This window comes from Harmonia axyridis, chromosome 7, assembly GCF_914767665.1.
Source record: "Harmonia axyridis chromosome 7, icHarAxyr1.1, whole genome shotgun sequence".
Lineage (NCBI taxonomy): Eukaryota > Metazoa > Arthropoda > Insecta > Coleoptera > Coccinellidae > Harmonia > Harmonia axyridis.
This window is the reverse complement of record NC_059507.1, coordinates 14,834,746-14,853,433: the sequence shown is the minus strand read 5'-3', so window position 1 is coordinate 14,853,433 and position 18,688 is coordinate 14,834,746. Positions and strand designations below refer to the sequence as shown.

Genomic DNA, 18,688 nt, shown 5'->3' with positions numbered 1-18,688 from the left:
TAATTAAGTTTGAAAAAAAAAACTGATCCAACGTCCAGCATATTTTATAATTTTAGTGTTCCTTCTAGATATAAATAAGTTGTCTTCCTTCTTATAAAACACTTACATAAATATTGCAAAAGAATAATTCTTTTCAATTATTATATAAAAAAGATGAATATGTATATAGTTTCAAGAGACAAAATGAATGAAAATAAGTATTTTATCTCCACCCAAAATTCATTTTCACTAAGAGTATATTGAATATTATATCATCTTCAGGTATTCAACTACCAGGAGAGTACACAGGTAGTCGATTACCTGTGTACTCTCCGGCTAGCCAGAAATACCAAAATATGACAAATGGTTCAAAACTAATTTTATTCAGTTAAAATCAAGTTTGAGGGAAAAAAAAAACACAAGTATTTTAATAAGTTGCATTCACAATGAATTTCTATAAAATAGATATCTCATTAATATCACACAACCATCGTTTTACTATTATATAATATAAAAAGGCAGATAAAGTGGAAATATGTCAATAGCTTAAAAAAGAGCAATATTATAAAAATCGAATTTATTTCAATAAAAATAAAATAAAAATTTGCTAATATCACCAGGTCAATACAAAAAATGGAAGCCCGAAAACATCAATCGCCTAGAACATCATCTAACCATTGCGATAATGATTCTGACTCTAATATTGAAGCGGCAGACTCATGAGTATCTGAAACAAATGAATTCATTGAACATGAATAAAGCATGATATTATTTTCAGTATATTAAAAAAATTACCTTTTTTTACATCTCCTATTGCAAGAGAAGCAATTTCAGTGTCAAATATTGAAACTGTTTCCTCTGATATTTGAGATTTAGAATCAACTTCTTCTTTGTGTGTATTATTCTCATCAATGCTTCCATCTGTTTCACTTTTATATGACATTGAGGAATCTACAGATTTATTTGATGCAAAAAACGTATCAATAGTAGATGAAACGTCAACATTATCTCTTGATAAGGTTTCTTCTAATATCTGGTCATTAGTTTTCGCTGTCTGCAGCATTATTTTTCGCTGAGATTCCTAAAATTCAATTTCAAAACTACTAGATTACTTTAACTACATAGTTCGTGAGAACTTAATGTATGAAAAGCAAATGGACACTCATATTCTTATTTAGTTGGACTAAACTGACACTTACTGAGAAATAATCATCTGGTATATCACATCTTTCATTGAAAGGTATTGTAGACAAACTTAAACCAATTAAATTCAGATCAATATTGAATAAACCACTAGTATCCACAACGGATGCCTTTTCTAATTCCTGAATCTTGTTTGTTTCAGATTTGAATTGAAAGTGACTTCCTCTTGAAATAGGTGCATTGGCTAAAAGTGCAAAGTCGGATCCTAAGGGTACATAATCGTTACCTGAAGTCAATTCTTCCTCATATCTATCCCAATTAGGAGCTAAAGATTTTGTTTTGATGATGGATTTTGCTAAACCAGTAGGTTTCGGTTTATTTTTATTATATTTAGATTTATTAGCGATATGTTTTCGTCCCCTGTTCTTAGGATTTTCTTCCATGGTGAATAGATAGTAAATATATTCAATTTTAAATAATTACATTTATTTTGAAAGTGCTTGAAAAAGTTAGGTTAGGGCACTGGTGACAGAATGCACAGAGAATAATATAATTAAATAACAAATGTATTCAATGAACGATGTGAACTTAGCTGTCATTATCCGCCTCTAAATTTCCGCAGATTTCCGAAGTGCAGGACCGACAGAATCCAATTTAAGGACAATTCCGTTATCAGCAAGTCAAACCTTATCATTTGAGACGATTCCCGTCTCAAAATTCGAAAATTGCATACATTCTGACCAAATGGAGAGCGATCAGTTTGGAGAACAAGCATTCAATAAACAGGTGAAGCAATATGCTCACTCAGATTTGAAAAGCACATTAAATACCTCTACCTACCTGATGGTTTTGGTGAGAAAGAAAGTGAATTGAAAATTGAGTTTCAAAGTAACAAAAATTCAGTAGCAAGAAAGTAGAGAATGGATCTAATTTACATCAATTACCGGAATCGTAGGTACTTCATAATTGGGCCAATTGGGTATCTTTAGACCGAATTTGAGATTGCAATTTCATTCACAAAAAATTTACACATTTGTTTAATTGATTCATTTCCGTACTCAGCATTTTTTTGTATATCATTGAAACTTCGTCATCCACTTTTTTTTACTTGATTGCAGCTAGTCCTGCCCTGCTACAATCGGTCGGGTATCTTCGGCTGTTTTGGCAGCGACCTCTTCCCAGCTAAACTCACACTTTATAGAATATTATTATTATTTACAAAAATATGTCAAAATATTTCTGTGAATATGATAAGTCACATAACCCCTTTCAACAAGTCTAATCATTTTCAACTTGTGAGCTGCCATGTATTGGAAATTTAAATACTATTGTTTTGTTTTTTGAATCTTTTATTTTAATTGTATTTCAAATTACTCTAAAATCGACTCTATACATTTTTTCCTGACTCAATATGACTACCTCAAGCGAAGATGTTCTTCTCCAAATACCTCAAGTTCGATTCAAAAAAGGAGATGGAACTCTTTTTCTTATGGATCAAAGACTGATTTGGATGGTAGAAAACAGAGATACTGTAGCAGTTTCCCATCTTTATGAAGACATAAAATGTATGGTCAATATTTCAATTTGTGACGAAATATTTCAATGAACTCTTATTTCAGCTCAGAAAATATCTCCTGAAGGTAAAGCGAAAATTCAACTTCAAGTTGTTTTACACAATGGGGTTTCTTCAACTTTTCATTTTTCAAACACTAAAGGATTATCGGCACAAGTCGCAGATCGAGATAAGGTCAAAGAAATGTTGCAAGGCCTATTGCCAAAGTTTAAGAAAAAAGTTGGTACCTACCTCACTTCTCAATTTGTGAAACTTGTTTTGACTCTGTCCTAATTGTCTCATTTTAGATGGATCGAGAACTTGAAGAGAAAAATAGATTATTGATGTCAAACCCTGCCCTTTTACAATTATATAAGGATTTAGTTATGCCTGAAGTGGTCACTTCTGAAGAATTTTGGAGTCAACATGCACTCAAATATACACAAAATCAGAAACAGCAACCTCAAGAAATTGGTATTTATTTTAGTATCTTTTCTCGTACATTATATTTATATTATTCTATTCTGCAGGTGTTTCTGGAGCATTTCTAGCAGATATAAAACCACAAACTGATGGCTGTAATGGATTAAAATATAATATAACTCCAGATATTATAGAATGTATCTTCAAAACATATCCAGCTGTAAGGAAGAAGTTTATTGATAATGTTCCATCAAAAATGTCTGAGTCTCAATTTTGGACAAAATTTTTTCAGTCACATTATTTCCACAGGTTAGAAATGATTCACTTCTAATGATTAGATATATTTTGAATGAAATTTGTCATTATAAAATGTTCAATATGAGTTATCTTTTTTTAGAGATAGGAAATATGCAGAAAGCAAGGATATATTTACAGAATGTGGCAAAATAGATGACCAAGAAATGAAAAAAGATATTCAGAGGGGTGTCGATGATCCGTTAGTAAATATTACAGAATTTGAGGATAAAACATTGGATGAGGCTTATGGAGCTTCCTCAGAAAGAACTAATGTTAATAGTGGAACAGTTAGTCAAGCTATGATCAAACGTTTCAATCAACATTCAATAATGGTAATGTATCATTATCTCCGTAGTTCAATATTCTATATATTATATGGAATAAATCATAATAGTTTTCAATATTTCAATTATATATTATTCCAGGTATTAAAAGCTAATAAGAATAAGACTAGCGACACTAATTCGCAAGGAGCTGTAGACAATGTTAAAAAAACCAATGGCATGACAGTAAGCAATAATGATAAAAGCAAAAACAAAGAAGAAGGAAGCATGGAACCTGTGAAGAAAAAGCAAAAAATTTTAGAAAAAATCACTTATGAAGATTTAGAATCAGACGATAAAACTAAGAATAATTCAAACATTCATCTGAATCTTTCCAAGGTAATTTCAAAATTATTGAATGTTTTCATCCCTGATGTTTTATTTATTCAAAGTAACATATGATGTGGGGGAAAAATTCGTGATATAGTATCCCAATGATTTGAAAATTATGTCCTAAATATCGTTGAGAAGAACAAATCGTTGGAGAATGCATCCTAAAGCTAGTTTACCAATTTTCCTTCACATATTTACATACTTGACTTGAAAATGAAATTCTATGAAGTTACAGATTAGTCTGCTGCATGAGGTATTCGCTCAAGATTTTTTTTTATCAGTGCTAAATTCGATTTTTTGTTTAATTATTGTTGAGGCTATTTTATATTGTTTAATTGCACATTAGGAAAAACTATTATAACTGATAGAGTGTTATCGTATTACTACTATTGGGTATTATCTCTTCAGGTGGAAAGATATCTTCATGGTCCAATGCCTGACACGATAATAGAACATATAAATCCAAATGAGGGGTCCTCAATATTACGATGGGTTTTCCAAGAAGCTAAACAATGGAACGTTAGTCAAACCAGGCAAACCTCCCATAATTTAGTTAGTCCTGCTGCGGCAGTTGGAGCACTAGGAGAACTCTCACCGGGTGGCGCCCTTATGAGGGGATTCCAGGAACAATCATTAGCTCGTTAGTATTATCACAGACGAACAAGACAAATCACTTCGCCATTAGTAGGCAAGACTCAAGGTCACAAAAAAATGTTGACCTTGAGTTTTGCATAGAGTAATAAACATAGATAGAGGAAGTATACGCAATTTTTACATGTCCCTAACATGGTTAGATTCCAAACATTCAAATTTGCATATTCAATTGAGAATCACTCAAATAAATATATTTCATGCAATATAATATACATTCATAATGATATAGTAAAAATGTGGATTTAGAAATATATCACAATCCGACAACGTAATCCAATCATGCTGGGGACATGTGACAATTGTGTATACTTCCTCTATCTATGTTTATTACTCTATGCTTGATACTAACAAGAAAAAAAAGTGGTATGGCACTGCCGGTGGCATCTGTGTGCCAGAATCGGGACTTATTGAGTGACGTGTTAATTTGTTCTTGTACTTTTTAGATAGTTCATAAAATTCCCAAATATCTGCCTTAAACAATATTGCATAATTATTTTGCAACTTGGAATGTTTTTCAGAATTGGTTCCACCAAATATTGAGACAGAAATGAGGAATTTGTATTTAGCACTTTGTGAACTACTCAATCATTTCTGGAAATGTTTTCCACCCACACAGCCCAATCAAGAGGAGAAAGTTGTCAAAATGCATGAAGCACTTCACAGATATCATACAGCCAAATTGAAACCATTTGAGGTAAATTTCATAAGTTAATTTATTCGTGACACTCAAATGAATCACTCAGATTTACATGATTTTGAGGAAAAAAGTACATTTTTATTTTTGCATCGTACAGTACTATAGTACCAAGAAAACTTGTCCCACAGTGAATAATCAAATAATGCAATTGAAATCTCAAACTTATATTGAATTCTGACACATGTGAATGTAGCAATCTTTTGAAATTTCATAACAAATTATTCATTTTCATTATTTGCAGTTGAATTCTATTGGTTCATTCATTTTCAGAATGTATAGTTATCTACAATTTTCTAATTTCTTTCAGGATAAACTAATCCGAGAACTTTCTCCCCTTTCTCATCATCTGACCAAACATTTGAACCAATTATTGAATGCAGCCTATCAGAAATTTAGCAATTGGCAAAAATTGAAGCATCGGTGACTCTACTGAATGGTCTCCGCATTTGAAACTAAAAGAGCAAATGTAAAGGGAAACAGAGGGCATTATGCAGGACACATCCTGTCAAGGACTGTATAGATCTGTCGATTCATTCAATTTTGTATATTTATTTCAGTGTTATCTTTCTAATTGATTATTATTCATATTGAATGAAAATATGAAGTGAGTTTTTCAATATTTGTTATGATAAAATAAATGATTCTTTTATATTTTGTTTTTTTTTCTTATCAAACTACAAAATTTTCCCTAGGCTAATTGTCAGATTGAATTATTCATTGGAGTTTTTTGAATGAATGATATTTTGGTTCAAAAATGCATGGTTCGTGTTAATAGCAACCGAATTTTGGATCAAATTATTCAAATTTCATGCCAATAGCTCTCAAAGTTTTCGTGAAAAGCGTTGAAGGCTGACACATGGATTTTTACATTCGATTTTTCGATTGTAAACATTCCAAAAAAGCTGGAACTGAAAATTTCAGGAATTTCCAAATTTTTTTTTCTTGAAGGATTCCTAAGGTTTACTTATTATTGAAAATAATAAATCAACGGGTAGATTTAAAAAACTTATGATATGCTCAAATAAATAATCCTTTATTAAAATCAAACTTGTCCACATGAAATACCATTAAATAAGGTAAGTAATCAAGCATTGTTCATTTATTTACAGAAAATGTAGCTTAATGAAAAGCACGTCCTTTTATGGCAAAGTTGGCAGCATTTGGAATTCCTGAGTTAGACGAATACTTTCTCAATAGTAATAATTTTTTGGCGCCCTCACAGCTTGATATCTATCGTCGTAGTATTTATTATAATGTCCTTCATACCGAGGATAATGCCTATTTGTTGAGTAGCCATCGTTAACATATCTTGGATCTTCTAAAATTCTGATGGTATGCCCCAGGGGTGTAGTTTGAATCCTTTCATTTTCTACATACCTTGGATATCTGTCGTAGTAATAGGGATCATAAGCTTGAGTGTAATGAGGACGATTGTAGTACTTGTTATGAGCTGAGTAAACACCTTGGTTGTATCGACCATCTGCCAAATTTTTAGCATATTGCTCTCTGTCATCGTAGTGTTGTCTTTGGTTGTAATAACCTCGATCACCTCTGTCATTTCGTAAGTTGCCTCTGTTATCGTATAAGTTTTGTTGGCCTTGATTCCGATTGTATTGTTGGTTGTTGTAGTTTTGTCCTTGAGCTTTTTCTGAACCTGATCCGTCATATTTTTTCCTTCTCCCATCATAAACGTAATTACTACCTTCATCATTTGCATTATCGAAGTAGCTAGAATTGCTCCCCGACTCATCTTTGTGATAGGAATTGTGGAAACCAGATTTATGATGACCTTTGTGATGTCCGACGTTTTTCTTGATTTCGTTCTCTTCTTGCCCTGTGTTCTGGTTGTAATTATTCTTGTCGTATTGGTTTTGGTTTAGATGTTCAACTTTGACACCATCTGTCTCACTGAATTTCGATGCGTCTTGAGAATTTACACTTTTCTGTTGGTTGTCTTTGTTGAAACCTTCTGCTTCTTGTACTCCACTGTGGCCCTTTTCTCCTCTTTTATCGTACAGATTTGATTGTTGCACTTGACCAGAATTTTCGTCAAAGTCAATTCCCGATCGTATGAATATCGGTGTTACACAATGCAGTATTAGCATAAATGGTGCACACTTGAAGATCATTTTGGAGGATTTTGTTTAAGATACGAGTAACTCTTAATTCGATATATTGGAACTGAATGACTCCATTTGGCATTTCTTCGCTTTTATATTGAAAGAGGTCATTGTTTTTCGACCTTTAATGGATCAAATTGTTCCCGATATCCTGCTTAAACAATTTCACGCTATAATGTAGGAAATACACTTCTTAAGTTTCGAAGTGTCGATACTTGCATAAAAATATCGAGTGGTTTGGTGGAACATCATTAGATACGTACGTAACCTGGATTTTTTCCAATATTCTTTCGACGATGAAGCGAAAAACTGCAAAGGTCGTTGTTCCGATGGATCTCCCAATCGCTATTTCTAGATTGATAAAGTTCTGCAAAAAGAGAATCTGTTATGTACCTATTGTCTAACGGTATTTATAAGACAAATATAATTATTGTTGGTCATTCTTTTATATAAATCTTGAAGTAATATTGAAAGCTGAATTCCTAGTAGGATTACATTCCTCGTAGGATCAGTGATTCTTTTCTCAGTCTTGCAGTTTTTTTACATTCAATTTTTTATAAAATGGCGTTACTTATATTTCAACGGAGAATGGCTGTTATAATTTTTTTTCGAAAAATGTTCGTTAGGAAGCGAAAACTCAAATATAAATAATAAATACATGCTTGGAAGATTTTTATTTCTCTTCGATATAATATGCAACCTGGTTCTTCAGACTTTCAGAGAATTTATTCCGACTTTTTTAATTTTTCTCTATGGAAGTTAGATGGCTGAATTTCTGGGTTATTCATTTTATCGATGAACTTTATCAGAGCCGTATCTAGGTACTATTGCGCCTGTGACAATATCTTAGACAGCGCCCCTCATTTTCGAAGATTTTTTTCATCGATTATATTTTCTTATAATATTTTTTTGTTTCTAATTTAAGTCATTCATTTTGTGATTATTTTATGCTTAGTACGCAAATTCTAAGGAAGCCTAGCAATATTTTCAATGTTTCCGGCAAGGGCGTAAAAATGGGTGGTAATTAGCACCCCCCCCCCCCAATATTTCCAGATTATAACATTTCAGAAGACGAAAAACGAAAATTTTTCTATGAAAAGAACCAATAATCATCATTTTACTTTCCTCTGAAATCGACACGGAGTACAAAATCGGACCCTTTTACGGTTTATGAATTTATTATCGCTTTCAAGATGAGTACTTTTACTGCACTACGCACACATCTATGTCCGAGGTTTATTATTTTCTATCTACCCGCTTTGTCGGTGTCGCCCCTTATTTGCCATCTGTGATTTTTGCATTCGTAATCGGTATGCACTTACTCGTTGTTTTCGGTTTTTTGTTTCATTCTCAGTCTGGGCCGTGTTATACAATTTATTGTGATTCATTCAAATTGCAATTCAATTGTGCACATATCAGTTTTTAATTGATTATATCTAAACAGTGTTCCTAATGTGTACAAATGAAAATGACAGATTTCTCGGATCATTTTGAGAAAAAAGTCCTATAACATGAATCTGCAAAAGCTTTGGTTTTGAGATACCGGTGTTAAAGTTTTTTTTCTCATAGCACCTTCCCTTCACAAGATATTTAACTTGAATTGGCATAGATCTTCCGATTTAAAGTTTTCATCTGTGATATGCTTATTTTGTATGCAAATCTACATGGTGATATTTTTTCTGGAAGGGTACCTGCTTCTTTCCACCAGAACTATTTTTTGATGAAGCACTGGTTCTATAGAAAAATGTGAAAAGAAACTCTGGTCTAGTACAACACTTTTTGGTTTGTTGTAATTTTGTCTTATCTGCTATCGATTTCGAGAAAACAATTCAAACAGCTCTCTGGTGATCTTCAGGAAAATCCAAATTATTATAAAAATCAGTTAGTAAGCTGTGATGAATAAATTAATTATAACTTATGGTACTCATCAACAAATTCTGTAGCCAAGATTAATAAAGATTCGATAAACTAATAAATATAAGCATCACTAAAAAGTATGACTATACAAGAAGAAACACCTTGTATCTCGAAAACGCAGCGTTTGCAGGCTCATGTTTATGGGATTTTTTTTTCTTAAAATTAACCAAGTAATATTTTTCTTCGTAAATCCATTTTAGGAAAACCCAGTATAAGGTGAGAACAATCGAATTGGTAATAAAAAAGAATTTTTGAGTAATTAAGTTCCAACTTCGTTATCAAACCTCTTTTTCTCACATTACAGATATGAGTAAACGTTGTTTTATTTTCGAAACACCCCCCCCCCCCCAATAAAAAATAAGGTATCCGTCCTTGGTTTACAGATTCCTCGGCATTGCTCGTTGCGAGGCGTATACATGAAAACCGAGTTCGAATTATTATGTCTGGTGCTCCAATATTTTTTTCTCTTGATATTTTCGGGTGCCCCTGCAGAATTTGCGCCCGTGGCAAGTGCCACCTTTGCCACGCCCTAGATACGGCATTGAACTTTATATCAAACAAATTATGCCTATTATCCTACCCAGAAAGTGTTTAGCAGTCGAACCCAATAATCTTTTGGGACAACCCTAGGCAATTTGAAAATTGCATAGGCGGGTATCTATATTGTGACCTAATAAGTTTAATGCAAATACAGTATTCCAACATATTTTCGTTTATCATTCTATATACAATACAGAACTTCGGAGACAATTTGTTTGAAGTACTTCAAGATCTATATAATAATCTCCCTTTCCAATTGAAAAAACCTTTTGTACTTTTTAGTTTTTGTCCATGTTCCCTGACTCTTGTAGTAAATCTCATATCCTCCAATTTAGAAGGAAGAATCCAGCAGTCCACTTCAAAAGAGGAATTCTCATACATGATTGTCATAAAATTCCTTGAACCCGGTTACTAAGCTACCCCCATGTCCAGTAGGGGCAAAGAGTTCATTACTGTATATGTTTTCCTGGAATAAGTTCGAATACTGACTTCAACTTGACTCTAGATCCGCCTTTACTGTGAAGAAAATTTGGATATCAATTCCCTGAATATTGCCCCACTGAAGAATTGACAAGCGGAAAATAGAGAGTTTCGGTCTGTTTCGTCGTTTGAGAAGGATACAGCAATCCTAGAGGAATTTCCATTTTCAATTTGAATGCCGGGCAACAAAATGGAGTAAATTGAAAAACAGGAAAATTTTATTCAAATTTAAAAGGATACGTTTTGGCCAACTAGTCATGTTTTTTCAAATTTATTATGCTGATGATATAACTCCCTGTAGTGGATACTTATAAAATTCAAAACGACTTTTCCATAAAAATATTCGAGTTAACTCTCATGCCTTTCCCATACAGGTGTTCCTAAATTGGTGGTACAAATCAGTTCCAAAATGTTTTTAAATTGGAGTACAAATCAGATCAATTAATCAAGAATTAATTCAAACAAGAGTATTCCTCTAATCCTTTTAAGAGAAAAAATCTTATAAACATGAGCTTACTAGGTGTAAAAATTCAATGTTTTTTCGATTTTTTTCATAGTTTCTTTCCTTCGTTAGATATTCAACTCAAATTAAGCATAGATATTTCAATTTGAAGTTTTCATCGTGAAATATGCATGAATTTTCAATGCAAATCTGCGAGGTAATATTTTTTCTGGATCAGTGCCCACTTTTTTTCTTCCAGAACTTTTTTAAGATCATTGGTAGTTAGGAAAAATTTAAAAAGAAGCTTTGGACCAGTACTACACTTTTTGGTTTTGTAGTTTTGTTGTGTATGTTACCGATTTCGAGAAAAAAAATTCAAACGAATCTCTAGTAATCGTCAGGAAAATCCAAATTATTATAAAGATTCAGTTAGTCCCCTATGACGAATGAATTAATTTTAAGTTTTGGTACTTATTTACTATAGCGAAGATCAATAAAGATTCAATGAACTGGTATAAGCAACAGAAAAAAGTAAGACTACACGATACACTTAGTACCTCGAAAACAAAGCGTTTATAGGACTTTTTTCTTGAAATTACTTGAAGAACCTCTCATTTTCCTTTTTTTTTAATTCGAGAACATCTTGTATGTATAGGGAAAAAACATTCAAACATTCCAAAGTGAAGTAGGTCACCCCAATATACAAAAAGCACATCCTGACGAAATGGCGAATGCGCGGTTTAAGATTTCAACATTAAGAATCCAGAAAGTTTTCACTCAGTTATTCTTGCTGTACTAGAAACCTTCACAGTAGTGTAATCAACAAGCTCTCGAATTTTCATGACGATCGAATCAATTGTTTCGTAATTTATAAAGGACAAATAAACATAAACATACTGTGTACGAACAGATCTGAAAATATTTTAGGGAGAAAAATCATTGTCTCAAACCACAACATACAAATTTTTAGCACAAAATTGTGATCAGTTTTCCGTAAACTCCTAATAGGCCATCGCGGTGAATCATCCTGCATATACTTATACAGTTCTGTGGGCGCATGATATAACGAGCGTCCAAAATCGAAAGCTCCTGATGATCTCACATGATTTATTTGAGATTGTTATGAACATGGGCGCCCGCAGAGATTTTGAATGCCTCATTTTTCAGCACAACACCCTCAATATTACTTTCTCAATCCAAAGGGCAAGGAAAAAAGGAAAGTAATAGATTCACAACTATTTTCCGGTTTTCAGTGGAATTACATACTATACATATAATCCATAATCGGCAGAGGTATTTTTTGAATTGAAAACTTTCTTAGGCGCGTTGAGCACTTCTTGGGTGGAGAAAATTCATGGAACCGAAAGCACTCCATGCGTGTCAATTTGTTTATAAATTCATCTTATACACTGCGTCCGTAACCGTTAAGTATGGAACGAAATTCATTTTTAGCTAAACAGACCATTTTAAGAAATAATCCTGAAACACGTCGATTTTTATTTTAATTTACCGTATTTTAAAATAATAATCTAATATAAAGGGTGAATTACTTTCGAGTAATGACGTGAGCGTCATTTTTTTTTAAAGGAACACCCCAATTTGTCTCAATTTTCCGATTACTCTGGCTGAGCAGATGCCAAAAATGTATCACATATTGATTCCAATTGGTACAGGGTGGACAAAAATACAATAGTTTTGTGTGTGCTCATAAAGTGACGCGTAACATTCTTTATTAGTTAAATTAACAATATTATCAAAAATACGGCAATTGGTTTGAATTTAACACCCTGTAGTTTGTTACATTTTTAGATTAATAAAAATGTATAAAAATAAGAAATAATTTCTTTCATATTCTGTCTGCTACACCACAAGTACCAAACATGTTTGGAAACAGCTCATTTTTATTAGTCTGAAATTTAACAAACTACAGGGTGTTACATTCAAACCAATTAGCGCTAGACAATAAGTATTGTTAATTTAACTAATAAAGAATATTATGCGTTATTTTACGGAACTATTGTATTTTTGTCCACCCTGTACCAATTCTAGTGATATTTTGAAATTCAGAGTAGACGCTGGTGATAAATATAAATACAGAAATAGAAAGAAACGGAATACTGATGTCGCCTACGACAATCATGGACGCCTTATCGTTTTTCAATAATTTTCATTTTGCCCCCCCCCTGAGAAAAATTTCTGCGGGCGCCCATGGTTATGAACAATAATATTTTTCAATATCTTTATTATTAGGAATAGCAAAATTTAAAAACATGTCAATTGTATTTTGACAGGTAGGAAAATTACAAAAACTATCTGACCAACATTTCACACTTGAATTAGGGAAATACGACTGCAAAAAATTTCTGGAAAATGAGGTTCAGTAATATCATTCATTATTCACGTAGGTACGTTTCATTGTAAATGAATTTTGATCTTTCTATTAGAAAAGTGCAAAAGAGTTTCATCCATCTCAATACAAAGACATGAACACTGCATGTTTGGCACCTACATTTTCTATTAGTTAATTTTTTTTCATTGTATTATTAATATGTATCTCCAATATTAAACTCTCAAACGGGTGTTTTCCTCACAAATCATTCCCAATTGGCATATGTCCGATTGTCCTATTATTCATGCATTGCCACATTAAAATTTAATTCTCCAAAAGGCTGCATATAATTTTATTGTTTTATCATGAAGCACATTCCCTAATTTTCGGTGACTTCAGGCATGAAAGAAGAATACTTCCTCTCACTTAAGGGCGTCATTTGCAAGTTGAGGGTCCTCAGATGATGCATATTTTCTTCAGATTAATCAGTTTATGAGTCGGTGAGCACTCGTAGAACTTCTGAGTGTTTTTCAAGGTTGAACAATTTGACAGCAAAACGTAAAACTTAATAAAGATAATACTCCTGTCGGAACAATGAGCAGATTCCAGTTAGTATCCTCACTAAGTTATACTCCCTTGGATCTTAATCCCTGTGCAGGACAGTCCCCAAATATTTCCGTGAAATTTTGAAAAGAGGTGTTCAAGGGCCCATTGCACCAAATTACTTTTGAAACTTTTTATTTTGCTCTTTTCGTATTAATTACTAAAAATTTTCAGAATTGAATAGTTCGAAGGGAAAAGTCAAGGAAAACTAACAAAGGTGCAATAAGCCCTATTTATGCTCAACGTAAAGTTATAGTTATGCAAAAGCTTTTGTTTGAAGTACGCCCAAATCAACTGTACCTATATTGATCAGTTTTGTTACTGTTTTTGCAGGTTTTGAACCTTTGTTCATGGTTAGAAGAAATATAGAAAGATACTGAGGTCCGATAGTTATTTTTTTGGTCCAAGTAGTTTTGTCGTATCTGCTACCAATTTCAAGAAAAAAAATCAAACAGTTGTAAGTTGTGATGAACAAATTAATTATTTGTTTAGGTGTTTATTTTGCAGATCTGTAGCAATTATTCATAAAGATTCGATAATCGTATAATCGAATAAAAAGTAGGATTACAAGAAACCAAGAAAAACATGTGTCTCGAAAAAATATCGTTTGTGGGCCCATCTTTTTTCCTAAAATTATCCAAAAACTTTCCCATTTTCATTTGTACCTCCAATTTAGGAACACTCTGTATATTGAATATATAGGGTGATTTTTTTCGAGGTATATAACTTTAAGTTGGAATTACTGTTCAAGATGGCGACCGATTTAACAGCTGTCAAAAGATTTATTTTCAGTTTGGTTTGGCAATTCATCTTGAATAGTCTAACGCCTGAACAACGCTTGCAAATAGTGCAATTTTATTTCGAAAATAATGGTTCTGTGCGGAATACGTATCGCGCACTACGTCCATTTTATTTTGTTTGGCGATGAAGCGCACTTCTGGTTGAATGGCTACGTCAACAAACAAAACTGCCGCATTTGGAGTGAAGCTAATCCTCGAGTGTATGTTGAAACACCGTTACATCCAGAAAAACTGAATGTTTGGTGCGCTTTATGGGCTGGTGGAATCATTGGTCCGTCCTTCTTCAAAAACGATAATGGCCAGAACATTATAGTCAATGGTGATCGGTATGGAGCCATGATTACTAACTTTTTCATTCCTGAATTGAACAACCATGATGCCCAGGAGCTGTGGTTACAACAAGACGGCGCAACATGTCACACAGCTCGTGCCACAATCGATTTATTGAAAGACACGTTTGGTGACCGCCTAATTTCACGTTTTGGACCTGTGAATTGGCCTCCACGATCTTGTGATTTAACACCGCTAGACTACTTTCTGTGGGGCTATGTGAAGTCATTGGTCTATGCAGATAAGCCACAAACACTCGACCCTTTGGAAGACAACATTCGCCGTGTTATTGCCGATATTCGGCCACAAATGTTGGAAAAAGTAATCGAAAATTGGACGTCCAGATTGGACTACATCCGAGTCAACCGTGGCGGTCATATGCCAGAAATCATATTTAAAATGTAATGCCACAAGATTATCTTGCGGATAAATAAAATTCATGTCAATCGAATAATCCATCGTTGTTTTATTGCAATTTAAAGTTCCATAGTTCTAAAAAAACACCCTTTATATTTTGTTACACACAGAACAAATTTTTGACGTTGTTACCCCCAAAAAGTTCTTTCGAATGGTTTTTCAATGTTACTTGACAAAAAATCTAGAATCGAAATATTAAATCTGTTTTCTTCTTCTAAAAATTTTCAACAGAATATACTAATGTCTAATAACATTTTAAAGGTTCCATCCTAATAATGCACTCCATGAATATATGATGTAAGGCATTTAGGCATTTCTCAAAAACTATTTTTCAGTTTCACACCTAGTACAACTCTGGCAGAAGCGATTTCCCAAAGAAAACCGAGGTGAACGTGGAAACGAGAAGAAATAAACTCCAAGAGAGGTACGATTTGCGACAGCGGCTTTTACAAATCTGTGATACCCTTAGGAGCAATTGGCATTCAGCTTGTCACAGTAAATTCATATTTTTCTTTACTTAGGAGCAATTACCTATTCTTAGAATAGATCTTAACTTTAGCAATGAATCCCATGATGGAAACTTTGATACTGAAAACAGTTATAATATAATTTACTTTTTCTACATTCATGCAAAAAGCAAAACTTTATTGAACTATATTTAGTGGAAAAAGAAGTTCTTTATTGCACTCATCTGTCATTCTACTTCAACGTGCTGTCACCAATTGTTCATTCACTTTCAACATTGAGGGTAAAATAAAGTTTGAGTTAAATTGTTCGTAACGTATTAGTTCCTGTTTCAATGCAAATCGATATTAATAATAAAGTATTCAAGTTGCGCTTTTCATTTTTCTACACCTAGTGCCGCACCTCAATAAATCATTTTTTGCTTTTTGCATGAACGTAGAAAAAATGTTGTATGCAACTCGTGCAAAAATTGTTTATTGCACTCGACGTGTTGTCCAACTCGGCCTAACGGCCTCGTCGGACAATTTCACGTCGAGCGCAATAAATATTCACTTTTTGCATTTGTTGCATAAATAAATATTTTAATTCATTGTTTTTAAATGGTTAATCTTAATCTATTTATTATTCGAAACGTTCGAAGGTTTCTGCAAACACATTACAAAATGTAATTTTGATATTGAATACTTAATGAATCAAAGGAATTCAAATGCAAGAATCTGATGCCTTGTATACATAATTATTTTAATTTTTGCGCATTTGGTCCAGGAGACCAGCGTGATATCATTTTGCCAAAGAATATACCTACCTATAACAATATGAAATGTGAGTACCCATTTGGAAATTTTGAAGTGAATTAAAGACAATACAATTCTATTCATATAAGGCAATTGAGTGGAGTATTATGCGAGAGTATCTTCAATGCAGGACATTAGAATGTAGAAAAAATAAATTAATATACATATACTAATAAGATTGAGATGTTTTTCAAGAAACTGTATTTCTCTTCGATGAAAACAATTAAGTTAAATTCGGTAACCCAATTTGTTGTATAATTTTGGTGGGTTCAATTGAAATTTCGGTGTAATCATCTGTGATTCCGTCTAGACTTTAACGTAATCATTCAGCTATACATCAACGATTCCTTCCAAGGTCAAGGCTTCATTCAACAGTGTGACGAAGTTCACACAATTGATCCATAACTACTTTCATCATCTTAGAACAAAATATATGCCACAGTTCAGTAAGTATTCTTCAGTTTTTTGTACAACAAGAATTTATTTCAACGTAACGGGTGTTTTTTTTCGAGGTATATAACTTTAAGTTGGCATTACTGTTCAAAATGGCGACCGATTTAACAGCTGTCATCAGACTCACGCCTGAACAACGCTTGCAAATAGTGCAATTTTATTTCGAAAATGATGGTTCTGTGCGGAATACGTATCGCGCACTACGTCCATTTTATTTTGTTTAGCGATGAAGCGCACTTCTGGTTGAATGGCTACGCCAACAAACAAAACTGCCGCATTTGGATTGAAGCTAATCCTCAAGTGTATGTCGAAACACCGTTACATCCAGAAAAATGACTGTTTGGTGCGTTTTATGGGCTGGTGGAATCATTGGTCCGTACTTCTTCAAAAACGATGATGACCAGAACGTTACAGTCAATGGTGATCGGTATAGAGCCATGATTACTAACTTTTTCATTCCTGAATTGAACAACCATGATGTCCAGGAGCTGTGGTTCCAACAAGAAGGCGCAACATGTCACACAGCTCGTGCCACAATCGATTTATTGAAAGACACGTTTGGTGACCGCCTAATTTCACGTTTTGGACCTGTGAATTGGCCTCCAAGATCTTGTGATTTAACACCGCTAGACTACTTTCTGTGGGACTATGTAAAGTCATTGGTCTATGCGGATGAGCCAAAAACCTTTGACCATTTGGAAGTGTTATTGTCGATATACGGCCACAAATGTTGGAAAAAGTCATCGAAAATTGGACGTCCAGATTAGACTACATACGAGCCAGCCGTGGCGGTCATATGCCAGAAATCATATTCAAAATCTAATGCCACAAGATTATCTTGCGGATAAATAAAATTCATGTCAATCGAATAATCCATCGTTGTTTTATTGCAATTTAAAGTTCTATAGCTCTAAAAAAACACCCTTTAAAACTTATTTTCGAAAAATGACTTGAAGAATATATTTGGAAACCTTGAAATCGGATGTTTTAGGAATATGTCATGAAATGCTGAGTCTACTCAAATTTTGGCATTGCTATTTGGCATGAAACAGAAGCGTTATTTTCGTTGAACGATCTTCCCTAATACTTTTATACATTCTGCGTCATTTTCCAGACCTGCATCATAATACATCATGGTCCCTACATAGGGTTCATTCGAACGTTATCAGTGGCGTATTTTAGGAGAGAATGAAGACATTCAACGCGTTGATGATGCGGTTTTGAATTGAACGGGACTGCCAAAAGGCAAAAGATAAAGCTCTAATGTCCACAGCTGCCTGTTCCCATGCTCACTTTTATAAATAACTATCATTAGTGGATTTTGGTAGGTCGTTATGTTTTCCTGGAGTTTGCTGGTTTGGCGCATGGAGAAAATTGAATTTCTTTATAGCTGTAGGGGTGACCTAGTGCATTGGCTGTATCATGTTTTATCAGTTCACAAAAATGTTACACAGCAGAAAAAATGATCTAACTGTGAGGTATATGAAATGATCTATCCTCATCATTTTTGCGTTTTACATTAATATAGTACTGGAATTCGTTTTAATTATTCTTGAAAGATTATGAGGAAATATAATTGGAAATAATACTGAAAACG

General features: G+C 33.4%; 3 protein-coding genes across 3 annotated transcripts; 1 reads left to right on the top strand and 2 right to left on the bottom strand.

Annotated features, from left to right (window-relative positions):
• Positions 1–541: 541 nt before the first annotated feature.
• On the bottom strand, positions 542–1,698 carry LOC123684240. The gene is made up of 3 exons (XM_045623418.1): positions 1,179–1,698; positions 775–1,060; positions 542–706 (listed from the first exon to the last, which is right to left on the bottom strand). Exons 1-3 carry the CDS (start codon positions 1,563–1,565, stop codon positions 630–632), a joined length of 750 nt encoding a protein of 249 aa, XP_045479374.1. The 5' UTR covers positions 1,566–1,698; the 3' UTR covers positions 542–629.
• A 622-nt stretch (positions 1,699–2,320) lies between these two features.
• Positions 2,321–6,052, top strand: LOC123684238 (general transcription factor IIH subunit 1). Its single transcript, XM_045623415.1, has 9 exons — positions 2,321–2,687; positions 2,742–2,914; positions 2,983–3,148; positions 3,205–3,406; positions 3,495–3,726; positions 3,820–4,056; positions 4,459–4,690; positions 5,223–5,398; positions 5,709–6,052. The coding sequence occupies exons 1-9, from the start codon at positions 2,534–2,536 to the stop codon at positions 5,823–5,825; spliced, it is 1,689 nt and encodes a 562-aa protein (XP_045479371.1). The 5' UTR covers positions 2,321–2,533; the 3' UTR covers positions 5,826–6,052.
• A 378-nt stretch (positions 6,053–6,430) lies between these two features.
• On the bottom strand, positions 6,431–7,909 carry LOC123684341 (TBC1 domain family member 5 homolog A-like). The gene has a single exon (XM_045623567.1). The coding sequence runs from the start codon at positions 7,528–7,530 to the stop codon at positions 6,592–6,594; it is 939 nt and encodes a 312-aa protein (XP_045479523.1). The 5' UTR covers positions 7,531–7,909; the 3' UTR covers positions 6,431–6,591.
• Between the last annotated feature and the right edge of the window lie 10,779 nt (positions 7,910–18,688).

Excerpts from the sequence above, each read along its gene's own strand:
- LOC123684240 (XM_045623418.1), bottom strand. The coding sequence starts at position 1,565 with ATGGAAGAAAATCCTAAGAACAGGGGACGAAAACATATCGCTAATAAA. Across the intron at positions 1,061-1,178 it reads TACCAGATGATTATTTCTCA|GAATCTCAGCGAAAAATAAT; the intron begins GTAAGTGTCAGT and ends ATTGAATTTTAG. Across the intron at positions 707-774 it reads AATAGGAGATGTAAAAAAAG|ATACTCATGAGTCTGCCGCT; the intron begins GTAATTTTTTTA and ends CATTTGTTTCAG.
- LOC123684238 (XM_045623415.1), top strand. The coding sequence starts at position 2,534 with ATGACTACCTCAAGCGAAGATGTTCTTCTCCAAATACCTCAAGTTCGA. Across the intron at positions 2,915-2,982 it reads TGCCAAAGTTTAAGAAAAAA|ATGGATCGAGAACTTGAAGA; the intron begins GTTGGTACCTAC and ends GTCTCATTTTAG. Across the intron at positions 3,727-3,819 it reads TCAATCAACATTCAATAATG|GTATTAAAAGCTAATAAGAA; the intron begins GTAATGTATCAT and ends ATATTATTCCAG.
- LOC123684341 (XM_045623567.1), bottom strand. The coding sequence starts at position 7,530 with ATGATCTTCAAGTGTGCACCATTTATGCTAATACTGCATTGTGTAACA.